This window comes from Brachycentrus maculatus, unplaced genomic scaffold, assembly GCF_059751285.1.
Source record: "Brachycentrus maculatus isolate JH-2025_06_01 unplaced genomic scaffold, ASM5975128v1 h1tg000326l, whole genome shotgun sequence".
NCBI classification, from domain to species: Eukaryota; Metazoa; Arthropoda; class Insecta; order Trichoptera; family Brachycentridae; genus Brachycentrus; species Brachycentrus maculatus.
In genome coordinates, this window is record NW_028281075.1 from 1,003,174 (window position 1) to 1,020,624 (window position 17,451).

The window sequence follows — 17,451 nt, forward strand, 5'->3', positions numbered from 1 at the left end:
AAATACTAACGTCCATATTCAACATAATCTGCCAAAACTCGTTAAGTTAGGAATAAAATAGAATAGAAAAATCAATACTTTTGCAAAATTCGCTATGCGGATCGACAGTTCACATTAAAAAATCTCTCAAAAAAGCTCAAATCGGTAATGATTTCATCTTATACCGTTTGTCACCATTGGCTAAAAAACTTAATTTTAACGTAAGGTGATATGCAAGTAGACTACTTATATATTTTCAAAATAATTTTTCGTATTTTGAAGCATATTTTATTACATGTAAGTATAATGTTGTTAAAGACAATTTTAAAGCAATTTTGGAAACATTCGGTAAAAAAAGCTGAAAAAATATTAAAATTGTTATACGCAATTTGCTTTTTTTGAACCATTATATTTTTATGGTTGATGAACTCTCGGGGGCATAAGAAGTGCCATGCGGTCAAAGAAAATGGTGTATTACCGTTTCGCGAGACCCGTTTTTTAACCGATGAGTTCAGTAACACGAACTTGACTACAATATTTTATTTTTAAGAAGATAGGGTCCCAAACGAGTTTCACAGGATATTCTGCATTCTGCTTAAAGATCCTAAAGAGTGTGGACTGCAGATGTGGTTTACATTTGTAAATATATGTAATATGCAAATATATGTTACTAAGGACATGAACCTCAAAGGAGGAATTCTCAGGTATGAAAAGAGGGTTCAGAAATGTAAAACGAACTTTATGAAGAAATTTTGTAAGCATTCAAACCGGTTCACTTATTTAAGTTACTTTCGAAAAAAGCTTTTTTTTATAATTTGGTTTTACAAAAATTTAATTATAGAGAGAAAAATACATATACCTTACAAAGAACTTCTGGCTTTATTTTAAATGTATTTTATTGTATTAAGAATTAGGTTAAATCAAATGATGTTCATCAGAGAAAACCTCCATTAAATTTTTAGCATTAAAATAGTAAATTTAAAAAAATATATCTTGTTAATTTCAGAATTTTATTTATTTTTAATATATATATTTTTTTATTTTGTTGTTAATTATTTGAAATTTAACAGAACATTTACATAAATAAATTTACAATAATGAGTAACAAAAAAAACTTGTAATTGTAACATTCCAATTACAAAATATCATAATTGTTAAAAGAGTTAAAAGCAAAAAGCAAGAATAAAATATGAATAGTAAAAGTTAAGAAGAGCAATAAGCAGACTTAATTTAAGGCTAAAGTAAAAAAAGTAATGAAAGAAAACTAAAGCGATAATTATCTATTCGAGTCCAGTTGCTAGTTTCTCGAGATTTTCAATTTTACAAGTGGTCTACGCACGTAAAAAATCATTTGTGCAAATATTCTGCTTACTCATTAGCCCCTAGAGATGAGTGCCTGTTTCTAGGAAACGATCTTACTTGAATAAGTAGGTACCTACCTGAATTGTTTTCCACTAAAATTGCATGCCAAGCACATATTTTTTTATAAAATCATTTATTATTTTTCTACATTATTTTTTATAACAATAAAGTTAAATAATGTATGAGATGTTTAAGAGTTATTCAAATATTTTCTGAAATAAAGCAAACATCGTCTTGTTGCTTCCCACTTGGTGTGGAACAGTGTCCTTACTTCGACAATGCGCCTTTGTGCAAGCGACGAAGAGACATCGTCACTGTCTACGAAAGAGGCAAATTCCTTCATGATATTTGAGAATAATGCAATGAGTTTTCTATAATTAGGTCTCAATAATTTGTACATTTATATAATTTAGTTGAGTTTCTTAAATAAAATAAATCAAATAAATGTTATCTATCCACAAATTTTAAATTATGTTTTGGTCTTTTATTAATATTTCACTGTTACATTTCCAATAACAATATTATTTTAAAAAATATATTTTAATGTGATTTAACTTCGCAACAAGACTTTTTTTGTATTATCGGCTTGTTGTTTCCATATATCCTTTGTTATGTCAATGTATTTAGTTTCTAATAGCCAAAATCACTCGCAAAGGAGTGAATATATATTTTTTAAATAGGTACATTTTAAAAGTAGTCACTTAAAATTGAAGTAGATATTAAATTTTTGACTCGTTAGTAATCCTAACAATAAATTATTACTCATCGTATTTCATACTAAAAAAACCCATAAAATGTTTTTATTTGAAACAAACTGTGATTTAAAAAAAACTCACAGCATCAAATCATAAACTGTGATAAAATAATTCTCATATTAATGATCCTTAAGGGGGTGAAAAAAATTTGAGTATTTTTTCACTTTAACATTTATTTAATATTGCACTGAACTGGTACTTATCGACTGATCACTTTGAGTTGCTTAAAAAATCAATCAAATTAACATTGCACAAGTTTGATGCAGTGCCTTGTGCAGCATTTGATGCAAAAAGGGGATATTTGAATATTTTCAAAAGAAAAAAAAAGGATTCTAGAAAAAAATATCTCTTGACCAAAACATCGTAAAATCATTTATAAATGTTTTTAAAAACTCCATATATTCCTCTTAAAAACCAATATCCATTGAACATATGATTAATAAATCTTTTTTTAAATTTTGGGATGCATAATGGAAGATTACTGCATAAAAGTATTTTTATGAGGATAGGTTTATTTGATATTTTAAGTGATATGAATTTTCAAAAGAACACTTATCATTTATACAGCGATATATATATGATATATATATAGCGATATATATACTTACATAGAGGTTATCTACGTATGTATGTAGGTAAGTTCCAGAAAAATTAGTTTTTTTATGTATTTCAAAAGCATTATTAACTTAGTGATGTGATCATGGTTTTAGTTTTTAAGAAGTTTTACACAAAATGAACGATGAATGACAAGGAGAGTGTTGAAGTAAGTAAATGTTACAAATAAAAATACGCCGCTCGTAATCTTACCCTAGATGATAAACCCCTCCTAACGTAACTCCCTCTGACGTAACCCATACTAACGTAACCTCTACTAACGTACCTTGAACGGACGTCTTCGAACATTCCGGTGCTGGTGATGAAGAAGGGGCAGATGACAGTCGTGTTGACTCCCTTGGCTCTGATGAACTCCAGCTCGGCCCTGAGAGACTCGTCGAAGCCCACCGCCGCATACTTGCTGGAGCAGTAGTCGACCAGCTTGGCCACTCCCACGTGACCGGCCATGGACGCGATGGTCACCACGTGACCCTCGTCAGCCTCGATCATTTCAGGAAGGAATGCCTTTGTCGTCTAGAAAGATAATCACAGTTTAAAAAAAATCATTCTGTTAGTCTACAATTATTTACATCACTTCATATCTTCTTCAAATCCTTATCCGCACCCTAATGGTGCATAGGACACTTCGTCATATAAAAGCAATGTTATCTTGATCGTTAACACATGAAGAAAAGATAATTAGCCCTCCGCTTCAGGTACCAGTTCAGGGTGATATCGAATAAATTTAGAGTAAAAAAATCTATATATCTCTTCCATCAATTTTTCACATTACTTCAGGAAATTTAATGATATTGTTTTTTAATATTGAAAAACCTGAATTTGATGATATTTTGGCAATAACTTTAAAAATTATCGCAAATGCACATGCTTAATATCTATGTTTATATGCGTTTACTTAAAATCATTTGGTCGGGTTTTAATAATCGGTGACTACTTTTAAAAAATGTGCCTTTGATGACATCAATATACTATACTTTAAAACACGACTCAGATTAATTTAGAAGTAGGTATTATAAATATGCTTTAAAAATGAGAAAATAAAAACAAATAAGCTTCGGATGGAATTTAAATCGGATCGAATACTTATTGTCAAAACTATTTCATTAAATTTCATAACTTATAACAAAAATAAATAAGAGTTTATAATTAAATACCAGTTAGGTCAAATTACCATATAATTGATTATGTTGATTCCAATGTTTATTTAATATTACTCTGAACTTCTACCTCAAGTGAAGGCCTGATACCTTGCCCTTGTGTAACCAACGATCAAGTTAATCAGCGTTGATCTAATGTCTTGTCAGTAAGAAAGATTTTTAAAATAAAATATGTATATTAAAAACAAGTAAACACCAGAAATTAATGACTGTAATTCTGAATAAACAGTTTTCTTTGTATGCCTCGAAAAAACTCATACAACATTCATTTCACTCTTCTTAAAGTTGTCAACATTGAAAGTTATTGTATTTTTAAAATGAGAAATTACATCATACGCCCAGATAGTTAGTAAATACTAATTTTTGAGAATGTTAAATTTTTTGGGTACAAATACTAGACTTAACAAACTAACGACAGATCGCAAGTTCTATAAATACCCATACTTCCATATTACCTTCTCGAGGCTTTATTGAAATATGACCAAACATCCCTAATTTAAAACGAATTTCAATCATCTTTTTGCACTAGAAATATTTTACAAAACAAAGTACATTACATAAAACAAATTTTCTTGACCCTATTTTGTTGAACATTTCTTGGAATTTAATATTTCATAATTCGTGAGAATTATTTGACAAGAATATCTACAATGACGTATACAAAAATCGTTTTTCATTTGACATAAATGCATCGTTATATCCCAACATACACTTTAAATAATCTTATTAACCCGAGCGTGATAATAATAATACTTTAAAATTCTTAATAAAGTGAACAAATTTTCTGCAATTTATTCATAATTTAATATTTTTTGCCATATTAGAGCATCCATCTAAGACCCATTAAATTTTTATGAGGTTTTGAAGGACATTATGCAAATTTATTTATGCGCAAAAAATATGATATGTTCATCTTGTATTCGCGAAACGAGGAACGGAGCACGTAGGAAACTTATTTAAATTTATTATAAATTTACCGTTATCGTCAAAGCTCTTGGATCTACTTGAAAAAAATAAATAAAGCTCACGAATAAAAAATAATGATACCAATTTGTAATGAGAAATAAAGTGAGAACTGGTTTCAAAATGTTTTTGGTGTTTCCTTATAATACTTATTTCTGTGCTGGTTGATACCTATTTATTATTAATTTTACATACATATAAATTATATAAAAAATAGATACAAAAAAGCAAATTGTTTACAGCTCTTGTGGTCCTTAAATTATGTTGAACTCCTAACATACTCATAGGTAACCCACAAATGATTAATTGTCTGATCTTTGATCTATAGACATTCGCGAGATTCACGATTTTATTTGAACTATTAATGATATTATTACAACTGTTGTACCGATAATAAACAACATAACTTTTGTGAGTTATTAAGTAACTAATTCAACTTACCCAGAAATGAGCTAAAATGTTGACATCGAAAGTCCTCTGAATAATATGGTCTGGAGTATTCAGGAACATCGTTCCTGAGGCTACCCCAGCATTATTTATAAGAAGCGATACCTGAAAATAAACGAAGGTGATACTTACATTTTTAAAACTTATAATTTGTTAATTTATTCGAAACAATATCCTCGATCAATCGTATGTATAATATGCATACATCAATAGTATATATAATATTGATACACTAACGATATGCGATATTTATTTTATTTTTGTTTTATTTGTTCGGGAATTATACAGTTTACATAATTTTTTTTAAAAGAATAGTTACATTAACAATAATGAAGCCAATTAAATAATTCAACAATTTATGTTACTAAGTTGAACATTAAGATATAAAAAAAAAGAAGAGAGGGTGTGTGTGTGTGTGTATGTGAGGGTGGGAGTAAACGGGTAAGGGTTTGGTATAAAATGGAATTTGCAGGAAGGAAAAAGAGAGGAGAGGAATTAATGAGAGTGGTTAAAGGATTGATACAATAGGCAAATACAAAATAATATATATTAACAAACAAAAAATTAATTTATATTTAAATTAATTTTTAGTATTATGGTTTTACGTTTATATTAAGTTGTAAAGTAAGCTTATAAAATATTTTTGTATGACTTTTTCATTTGATAAAATATACAATCAAGAATCACAAACATATTTTACTAAAAAAACATTCGTAATTAATTTATTATTTATGGAAAATGTTTATCTCCATCGTGCGTCATTCATAGAAGTCAGATAAAATTAACATACGACGAAATCATTTAATGCATTTGGGATTAACGAATTCATGGTCGTTTCAAATCTACGTAAACACATAAAGTATTTGACGTATTTAAAGTATTTAAGCGTTTTATATTTATTTCTTTGTTCATTTTATTTGGAAACGTACATCTATTACATTGACATCTGTTGAAGTTATCAAAGTAAAAAATGACAAATTTATAAGGCAGCGAGAATATAAAATAATGTAGAGGCAAGCTAAAATTTAGCATTATTTTATGACTACAAAACTTATATAAAGTCATTAAAAATATAAACTAAATTTAAAAGAGCTATTCATTAATTTATAATGGAAGTGAGTAGATCTGAAATAGATCGTATCATTCGGTCATGTCGTATTTGATTGTACAAACAATTTTCTTCCATAACATTGTACATAATTATATAAATAAATATTGTAGAATATACGATCAGTATGGGCACATGATTGTACCATAATTTGTTATTTGCAATTATGTTTATAGTGTAATTAAATAAATAAATAAATATATTGATACGGGTATTGTAATAATTACCAGTATCGCACGACTTAGCAGCAAGAGCAGGCAACACCGAATGCTAACTAACTCAGGTCGCTTCGCCGCAGGTGTAAGCAGATAGAATAGAACGCCACACCAATCTTTCTTTGCAAACAATATTCACCTCTCAATATTCACCTCTTTCACATTCATGCATCTCCTCACACATACCCACCGATTATTCTGTCCCACGCCCAAGTATTTGAAATACTTGATCATACCAAGTTTATCAAATATGAATTGACCAACGCCGAATGCCCTAACTATTTTTGCTGTTTTCCTTTTAAAATCTGCTATGCTTCCTCCGTTTTATTTTTTTAGCCTCAATGTTCTTCACAGTAAGCTCCTACATTTATATCTTAGTATCCCATATAATATTTACACCAAATTCTACACATATGTAGTATATATATATATATATATATATATATATATATATATATATATATATATATATATATATATATATATATATATATATATATATATATATATATATATATATATATATATATATATATATATATATATATATATATATATATATATATATATATATATATATATATATATATATATATATATATATATATATATATATATATATATATATATATATACATATATATATATATATATATATATATATATATATATATATATATATATATATATATATATATATATATATATATATATATTTATATATATATATGTATATATATATATATATATATATATATATATATATATATATATATATATATATATATATATATATATATATATATATATATATATATATATATATATATACATATATATATATTTATATATATATATATATATATATATATATATATATATATATATATATATATATATATATATATATATATATATATATATATATATATATATATATATATTAAAAATGTACCACATTCTACACCTATACCCAAGAATCTAGAGCGCAGGACTGATTATTTTATTACTTTTATTACTTCATTTAAGCGAGTAAAACTGCGTCTATCGGATGTGGTGCCTAATGCACTATCTGGGTACGGATAAGAGCAAAAAAAAGTCTCTTCAAAACTGCACTTCAATATGAATTGACCAACGCCGAATGCCCTAACTATTTTTGCTGTTTTCCTTTTAAAATCTGCTATGCTTCCTCCGTTTTATTTTTTTAGCCTCAATGTTCTTCACAGTAAGCTCCTACATTTATATCTTAGTATCCCATATAATATTTACACCAAATCTTAGTATCCCATATAATATTTACAACCAAATTCTACACATATGTAGTATATATATTATATATATAATATTAATATATATATATATATATACATATATATATATATATATATATATATATATATATATATATATATATATATACATATATATATATTTATATATATATATATATATATATATATATATATATATATATATATATATATATATATATATATATATATATATATATATATATATATATATATATATATATATATATATATATATATATATATATATATATATATATATTAAAAATGTACCACATTCTACACCTATACCCAAGAATCTAGAGCGCAGGACTGATTATTTTATTACTTTTATTACTTCATTTAAGCGAGTAAAACTGCGTCTATCGGATGTGGTGCCTAATGCACTATCTGGGTACGGATAAGAGCAAAAAAAAGTCTCTTCAAAACTGCACTTCCTAAACTTCTGCAATATTTTTTGATAAAGGTTTAATAAGCTGTATAGAAATACTGTGTTGACAGTTTTTCGGGTAATTTGAAAGTCCGAGGCAAGAAATCAAATTAAAATGAAGCTTGTTTGCATCTTTTAATCACAAAGAATGCGTTTGATATAGCGCTATTTACCTTGACACACATCATACATATGTACTATAGCGCGTTTACACACATTATTAAAAAAAATTATATACACCATACACGCACAGATCTGCTTTAGGTAAGTTTGATAATTGAATATTGAAATGTAATATTTGCATATCCTACGTGCGAGATAGCCAGAACTTACTTTTAAAAATATTTATACCCTTTTCATTATGCACATTTGCGCTTTTTTTTAAATACTGATATGAACTATTCTAGTTCCATATATATTTGAATTATTTTATTTAATGTTTCGGCCTTAACTTTGTGGTAAGACATATTACAATGATTAAAGAAAACACTTGTTTTTTACCACTTGAGTTTTATTATAGACTACGTTTCAGAAGTAAAACTTCCATCATTCAGGTCTGTATAGTAACTTTAATTCAGTTATTATAAACGTAGAAACGTAGTCTATAATAAAACTCAAGTGGTAAAAAACAAGTGTTTTCTTTGATCATTGTATTTGAATTATCTTTGTAATCTCCCCGTAAATATGTGTACTTAATTAATTAATTTGTATAAAACATCAGTTATAAATTCAAAATTCCATTAACCAATTCCAAAAAACCTTAAATTCCAATAAACCTCTAATTCCATCAAGTTACAATTTCGGACGCAGTGTGTACGTGCCATAATCAACATCTTTTTTAAATGTTTTTTTTCAACAAACTCATTATTTATCTTCTCAGACACCAGCAACATACTATATCCTGACCAAAGAGTGGTTTTTCCACTTATTACTAACTTATTAAACAAAAAAATATGAGTGCTTACAGTACATAAATGGAATGATGAGTATCTACATTAGAGGAATCTTCAGCTAATCGAGGTAGTAACACATGACGTTAAGCATTTTAAATAAATACTCGTGAATTTTCGTTGAAATGGTATATTCGGATTGAAATATGACCAATGTCTGTGCTAGAATAACAAAGACGCCATCTACAGAGATAAGTTTTAACGTCGGCCAATATTTTTTTTTTAAATAGCCAATTATTTTGGTAATCTCATTAAACCTCGCATTATAGTAAGCTTAATTATATTACAATCGGATTCAGAACGAAAAACTCATCACAAATAAAAATCAAGGGCGTCTATTCTAATAAAAAAGAGAATCCATTAACTTCGATGTGTATGTACATAACTTAAAAACACACTTTTGTGTTTTACATTTTTATGTGAAAACTTTTCTCCAATTCGGCAAAAAGTAGTTTTCACTCCTAAAATTCCAAAATAAAAGAACACAAATACAAATAATAAAAAAAACGTCCAAGTTATTAAAAATAAAAGTAGAATTGCAAACGAAAGTTGGCGTTCTAAAACAAATTAAATATATATTTATATAAATTTTGGTTACTTTAACATCCTGACAATACAAATCATCCTACAAGCCGTTTTAAAACGAAAATATCAATAAAAGGCAAGAAGTATTTTATCTTATCTACACTATGTAGTTAATTTTGTATCTTCCGTATGATCTTCTTGCTCAGGTGTAAAGTTAAATTTATCTACATACTTGTGGATAAAGCGTTTAGAATCCTATCCGTCTTTAGATACAGCAATCTATGTTAAGTATTGAGAGACACGCTAACCATGCGCCGCGTTTAAGTAAGGGTTATCCATAATATGTATAAAATCTTACGAGTATTGATAATTACGTTGAATCATTCGGTTATTTTATTATAAGATAATAAATAGAAGTTGACTGATGTGCATGACTTCTTACATTAAAGGATACAAAGACCTCATGAGTACCTACACAATACAGTGGAATGTGCGAGTAAATAATATAACTAATATTAGTGTTTGCATACAGCGAGCGAACATAAGGTGAATGTCAAATCTTGGCCTCTCTCTATGTACACATTTATGTATACATATACAGTGGAACCTCTTATAACGAGAAGTTTGCATAACGAGTAAAGAAATGTGAAATAGTTGCTCCCTTAACGAGCGACATTTCGCATAACGAGTTACAGAGAAAGGACAATTCCCTTCTTCACAACATTTACTTGTTAGCCGGGACTTCCGCGCCAGTCAGAACAAAAAATGTTTCCATTAACGAGTAAGATTCTCGTTATGAGAGGTTCCACTGTGTATGGTGATACAATATAATGTAAAACGATTTAAGTAGCAGTTAATGTCTGAGTCCTTTGGGTAAATGAAGTGATAATAAAGTTTGTTCCTCAAAGAGAATTACTGCTTGCTTTTGTTGCACAAACAAGCTGAAGATCGTTTAATGCAGGTTATTAAAAGGGGTTTTCAAGAGTAACTTGGGTAGGTACGCACTATTGTTTTTCTTATATTTGCAAATGCGTTCTGAAAAAGAAATCTGAAATACATAAGTACCTATCCAACTAACCAATTATTATTATTATTGTTAAAGTTCTATATTTTAAAAAAAGGGGGTAAAATTAGTCCTAAGCTTTTTCGGCATACTCGGTCGTATTTTTTCGTTAGTTTAGTCAGTTTTTTTCTATCTGCATGTTTATTTAATAAAATCCCTGTAACACACAAATCAAAACTAGGAGTGGCATAAGTTGTTTATAAAGTTTATATCATAAGTAATTAATATCAAAATACTCAAATACATCGATAATATTTTTTTTAAACTACAGCCTCGTTCCACTTACCTTCGACAATGCTTCTGATGGTTAACGATTTTTAAAGTATAAAATGTAGTTATTACGTTATAATATAATTTGTTCAATGATCATAAATAATTTAATACCTGATACTTACTGCAGTGTTTATCTAAGCAAGGTCAGAAATAAATAATTAAAGCACTCACCGATACCTGTAATGCGTAACTTGGTTGCAGAGAAATTTTTTTTAAGACCTTGTTAGCTACCATTTTAATACGTCATGATCACACGTAATATATTTACTTTATTTGTATTGTTCAAAAAAATACATAAACCCATATATTTGTATTATTGTGACATATTTAAAATATTTTATTCGCATTTCATTGTTCAGAATGGACTATAGATATCAACAAATAGAGCCGCCAATAATTTAGCAATGTAACCAATATTAAAATGAGTCCACCGTTTCTATGACGTCATTCATTTTCAACTTACGAAAACAACGTATTTACGAAGGCGAATTTTCCAAAAGAAAATGATGAATGAAAATATTGATTATATCGGCTGTTATAAACACAAAACGAGTCTAATACAATCCTTTATAGGTTGAGTACGTTAAATTAGATATTCCTTCCAACATCTGACAACGTCTGACAACGATTCATTAGGTTCAGAAAGAAGGGTGGATACTTGGGTGGGGAGTTGGATTGGACCCTAATTAGTCTGTGTATCAAGTTGTGATAGAGTGGGGATCGAACCACAAATCTCGTTATCACAGGACCACACCCTAACTCTTTACATTTTTGGTGTGATATTTAACATGTTCCTGAACATTTTTTTAGATATTTAGTACCTATGTGTAATTTATATTTAAGGCAACGATGCATTCATCTGATGCAGTACCCTATGTATCAATGGTCAACATTAAATAAGATCGAATCATAAATTTTCGTATAACAATAAAATAAGAACGATTTTTTGTTCATTAATTTATTTTTCTAAATGATAATTATTTTTTCTAGAGGACAATTAATGATTTTTATAATACTTGCTTATAAACAGATATAATAAGTTTTGTTAGGTTCGTATGTATATATTTCGATTTTTAAATCTTGTAAAATGGTGAATGATTAATTTTATTGTGTGACAATAAATATCTCAATTTTAGTCATATTTAAAACAAACAGCATCAACGCTCGGATAGGCATGAAACCCAACAAAAATTCATGGTAAAATATGATTTTTAAGAAAATTGAGAATTCATTTTGTCATGCGATTTTCTCCATGTTAAGTTAGATTGGTTTCAATATGGTTAGTTAGCTGTTATATCACAAATAATGTCTATCATTATAATAAATAAAATAAAAACTTACTCTTCCAACTTCTTTTCTGACTAGACCTGCTGCTCTGTACACATCGTCTCTTTTGGACACGTCTACTACATATCCCTTACATGTTCCTCCTAAACTCGTCACCAGCTTGCATGTTTCGTCAAGACCTGAAACAATAGAAAATAAAGAATAAATACTAGAATTGTGTAAAGTGATCACTCAAATCAGCCTATGACTATGGTAAGTCTCGTAAATGCCCAGACTTTCTTTATATTCTTCTTCATCTATCTTCAAAAATATAATATCAAAAAAATTATATAATAAATACTAGATTGCACATAGTTCTAACGTTATGTAAACAATCGAAAAAATACTTTGTTTTCCTTTATGCTAGTCAAATGACTACGATTCATAGGTTCTAGGTTCGATTCCCAAGGAATTTTAGTAAATAATATAATCACTCTAGTATTAATTAACCTTTTGGCGTATCACATATCGCTCACTCCTTTCAACCACGTCATATATCAAAAATCGTAAATTTTCAGTTGTGCATATTATCGGAATTTCCAAAAAATGTACTATATTTCAGCGAAAGCAGCATATTTTAACTTAAAATTTACCCGCTACAGGGCAGTAAGTGTTGTTTTTGAATTTTGAAGAGAAGGTATTGTTTAATTATTTTTTTAAATATACTAAATATTTTTCAAGTGGAGAAAAAACATTTAGGTTATACCTATAAAGATCTGTTGCACAGTAAAAAGTTCGATAAGTGGTTTGATATTTATTTTTAATACATTTTATTATATTCTAAAACTTTAAAAACGATCTCTTGAAAAACCGAGTTTTTTTTTATGACGTTGCTGAAAGGAGTGAGCGCTATGTTACCCCTTTTCATTCAAAACTAATAGAATTCACGTTGGTAAATCAAATATGTTACTTTTCTTTTTGTATATGGGTGTATAAAATGTACACTGTGAAATTTCATTACATGTAGTTGATTAAATTTTTGTATTTGAACTCGATTAACTCCAAAATTGTGGGTTGTGAATTTAATTATCATGTTACACAATTCATTTTAAATTAAAAGAGAATGTTTCTAAGACAAAACAGCTGGCTATTACGAACTCGTCGAGGTCATCATTTGTTAATTAATAATTTGATACATTTTTTGTACACATATTTTAAAATATTTATTGAAAACAATTATCCATTTTTTCTTAACTCGGTTTAGAAAAATCTGCTCAGTAAAAAACTTCTCTCACCAATAGATGTCTCTATTGAAATTCTAGTGATTCATGAACAATGTTTCAAAATTGGTTCAAATATATAAAGAAGTTCCGAGAATTTGAGTAGTGTGGTTGTCAATAGTGGGTAGAATTGGTGAATGTTACACATGTGTAAAGTGATTACTCAAACCAGCCTATGACGGTCGTCAGTCCCGTAAATGCCCAGACTTCCATATTCTTCTTCATCGTTGATGATGTGTCAAAAAATAGTGTGAAAAATATACTCCTATAATTGGAGATAATCCAGATTTGTGAACAAGTAATTGGACACACTCAAAATGTTTTAAACTCAGTTTGCTATTCAATTTATTTTTTATATTTGAGTGATTGAAAAATGTCAAAATTCATTTTTTTATTATTTCAACTATTGCTTACTTTATAATAATTTATAGTAAGTAATAATATTTTGTAAATAAAGATTGTAAATAAATAATATTGTTAAGAACGTACTATAATGTCATATTTTAGGAATTTTGTGAACAGAATTTCTTAAATGGGTAGATTTTTATTATCTTCTGTTGATTTAATGTCTATGATCTATCAACCAATCCTAAAAGTTCGCACATTTTTAAACCAATAGTAATGTGAGGTTGAAAACCGAAATATAATTATCACAAGAGGCAATACGAACATAAATTTACACATATATGTAATATGTTTAAACGTCTTAGAAATTATACTATAAAAAACTTATATTTTTATTACATACATATTAAATTATGATTTATAAATTTTTTTTATTCTTTGATGCGAATTTTTCTTTCATCCTGAATATCAATTATTAATGATCTTTTAATATTTTTACTACTGAAAATTAACATTTTATTTGAATATCTATTGACGTCATATAATATATATATATATGAAAATAAAATAATGATTTATAAATATCTTTATTCTTAAATGCCAATATTTCGTTCATCCGGAATATTAATTATTAAAGACCTTTTAATATTTTTATTACTGAAAATCAACATAATATTTGATTATCTATATTGACGTCATAGAATTTGCATTTAGGGGAAATAAGAATTCGTATGATAATTTATAGGCTTTTTATATCGCCTACGTGCAGATTGTAAAAGTCGCTTGGATAAAACAACTGATATAAATTAAACTTGGATCAGACAATATTGGATTAAGAGAGGTCACACGAGCATTAAAATTTAATGCTTCTCTTTAGATTAGTATTCTTTGAATGGTAATGTTGATGATAGTTAAGATAATATCACAAAATAACCTTTTTAAATAAATACCTCGTATGAATTTCAGGAAAATATTTTCTGAAACATAACTTATTTTAACGGTTATTAATTGATTTAAATCACAGAGATCAAGGTATCAACATTTTGAGTGTGTTTAAATACTTGTTCACAGGATTCAGACCTCACATTCTAATATAAGAGTTTCATCTTAGTAAAAAGCTTCTTTTTATCCCACCAATAGATATCTCTAGTGAAGTTCTAGTGATTCAACCATGTTTCGAAATTGGTTCATTATATATAGAACTTCCAAGAATTTGAGTAGTGTTGTTGTCAATAATGGGTAGAATTGGTGAATGTTACACGCGTGTAAAGTGATCACTTAAACCAGCCTATGGCGGTCGTCAGCCCCGTAAATGCCCAGACTTCCGTATTCTTCTTCATCTTCGATGAGATGACAAAAATAATATGCTAATTTCAAATGCAATGATCAGGTTGAATCAACGGTTACCAAGTCTTAATAGTACAAGTACATAATCCAAAGTGTAGACAATAAGTACCTGATGAATGCATTATTATAGCCAAGGTAATAAAATAAATTATACGGAGGGCACAAAGCACTACTGAACTGATCGAATCGTAATTCATCAGACCTTTTACTCGTACGTGGCCTCGCAAAGCTGTCAAGTAACATCTCGGATAGAGAGTTATATTTAGTGTGAAGTTTTATTTAATTTGCATGTCAGTAAATTATAAGTTATAAGCTGAAGGACATTCTTCCGAACGGCTTTTACCGAACCCTTCCAAACGGATGATAAAGAGAATGGTTGCATATCGTTGATACGGGAATATCATATTTTTCGTATGTAATCATCGGCGGGTATGTATGAGGAGATGCATGAACGTGGAAGAGGCGAAGAATGTTTGCAAAGACAAAGTTGTGTGGCGTTCTATTCTCTCTGCCTACCCCTGCGGGGAAGCGGCGTGATTGTTAGATAGTTAGTAAGTTATATTTTTCGTTCATAGGTTCCAAAGAAAAAGGTTGCAAAACACAATATATATATATATATATATATATATATATATATATATATATATATATATATATATATATATATATATATATATATATATATATATATATATATATATATGTATATATATATATATATATATATATATACATATAAATATATATATATATATATATATATATATATATATATGTATATATATATATAAATGTATATATATATATTATATATATATATATATATATATATATATATATATATATATATATATATATATATATATATATATATATATATATATATATATATATATATATATATATATATATATATATATTTCACGTTCATGCATCTCGTCATACATACCCGGCGATTATTTCGACTCCTAACCTGACCGCTTTCAAGTATCTGACATACCTGATCGCGCCAAGTTTTTCTCGGTCTTCCTCTATTCCTTTTTCCAACTACATTCGCCTTGTAAATTTCTTTTACCGTTCTTTCCTCACTTATTCGTTCCACATGTCCAAACCATTTCAACACACCTTTCTTAATTTTATCAACAATACTTATCTTAGCTTTGCATTCCTTCCTTATTTCACCATAAGACCATCTATCATACATCGTTTTGCCGCACATTCGTCTGAGAGATCGCATATTTTCGTTATGAAAATGAATGAGAGAGCCTTGAACTCGATGTTATATCTGTCACTAAACAAAATTTCCAGTATATTGCAGTATACTTACTCATTGAAATATGTATAAATAATGTTGTGTGTTTTTATATATTTTTTGTACACAAACTTTTGTAGCGTTTAACCTTTGAGAAATCATTTCCTCTTTAAAAAAAAGTTGATCGTCTCTATTGAGACATTGATAATAAATCTTGATAAAAATTTCATTGGGTGGTTAAATCGAATATGCGTGTACAAATATTTTGACACATTTAATATATCGTTTGTGAAAACATTAAAAAAACTGAATAAATATTTTCAGTTAAGGTGAAATAATTTTGTTAGATTATTACTTGGATCAATAAAGGTTTTGTTCTATTTTTTTAATGAAATTTTATAGATTTCGGTTGTGAGCTTATCATTAGAAACCTTTTCTGTCACAAAGAACGCAAACATGTTCCATTAATTAAGTACTACGAATGTTGAATCGTTGGTTTAATAATATAAATTTTACAGGGTTTAAAGTGATATGAGAGACAATAATCCATGTAAATGACGATTCCTAAATTTATTATAAAAAACGGTTTTGATCGAAAAAACGAGTTGATTTTTATAACATAAATGATTTAGTCAAATACTGTATTGTTAACATGTCACAATTATCTGTTTCAATATTTTCCATACTTCATTGTGATTATTCCTGACCTTCACATATACATAACTGGATTATGTATTATTTTTACGTCATTGGGAAATAATTCCTACAAAGGTATTTTAACATTCAAATGGGAAATATGAACTTGTGAG

General features: G+C 27.7%; 1 protein-coding gene across 1 annotated transcript in view; it reads right to left on the bottom strand.

The window, feature by feature from the left end:
• Positions 1-17,451, bottom strand: part of LOC148304209 (estradiol 17-beta-dehydrogenase 11-like) — a 66,138-nt gene that overhangs the window by 5,076 nt on the left and 43,611 nt on the right. The window contains exons 3-5 of the mRNA XM_088268580.1: positions 12,494-12,618; positions 5,273-5,383; positions 2,977-3,224 (exon numbers count right to left, since the gene is read on the bottom strand). Of these exons, the coding sequence (XP_088124706.1) occupies positions 2,977-3,224; positions 5,273-5,383; positions 12,494-12,618 (484 nt within the window). The remainder of the gene's footprint in view (positions 1-2,976; positions 3,225-5,272; positions 5,384-12,493; positions 12,619-17,451) is intronic.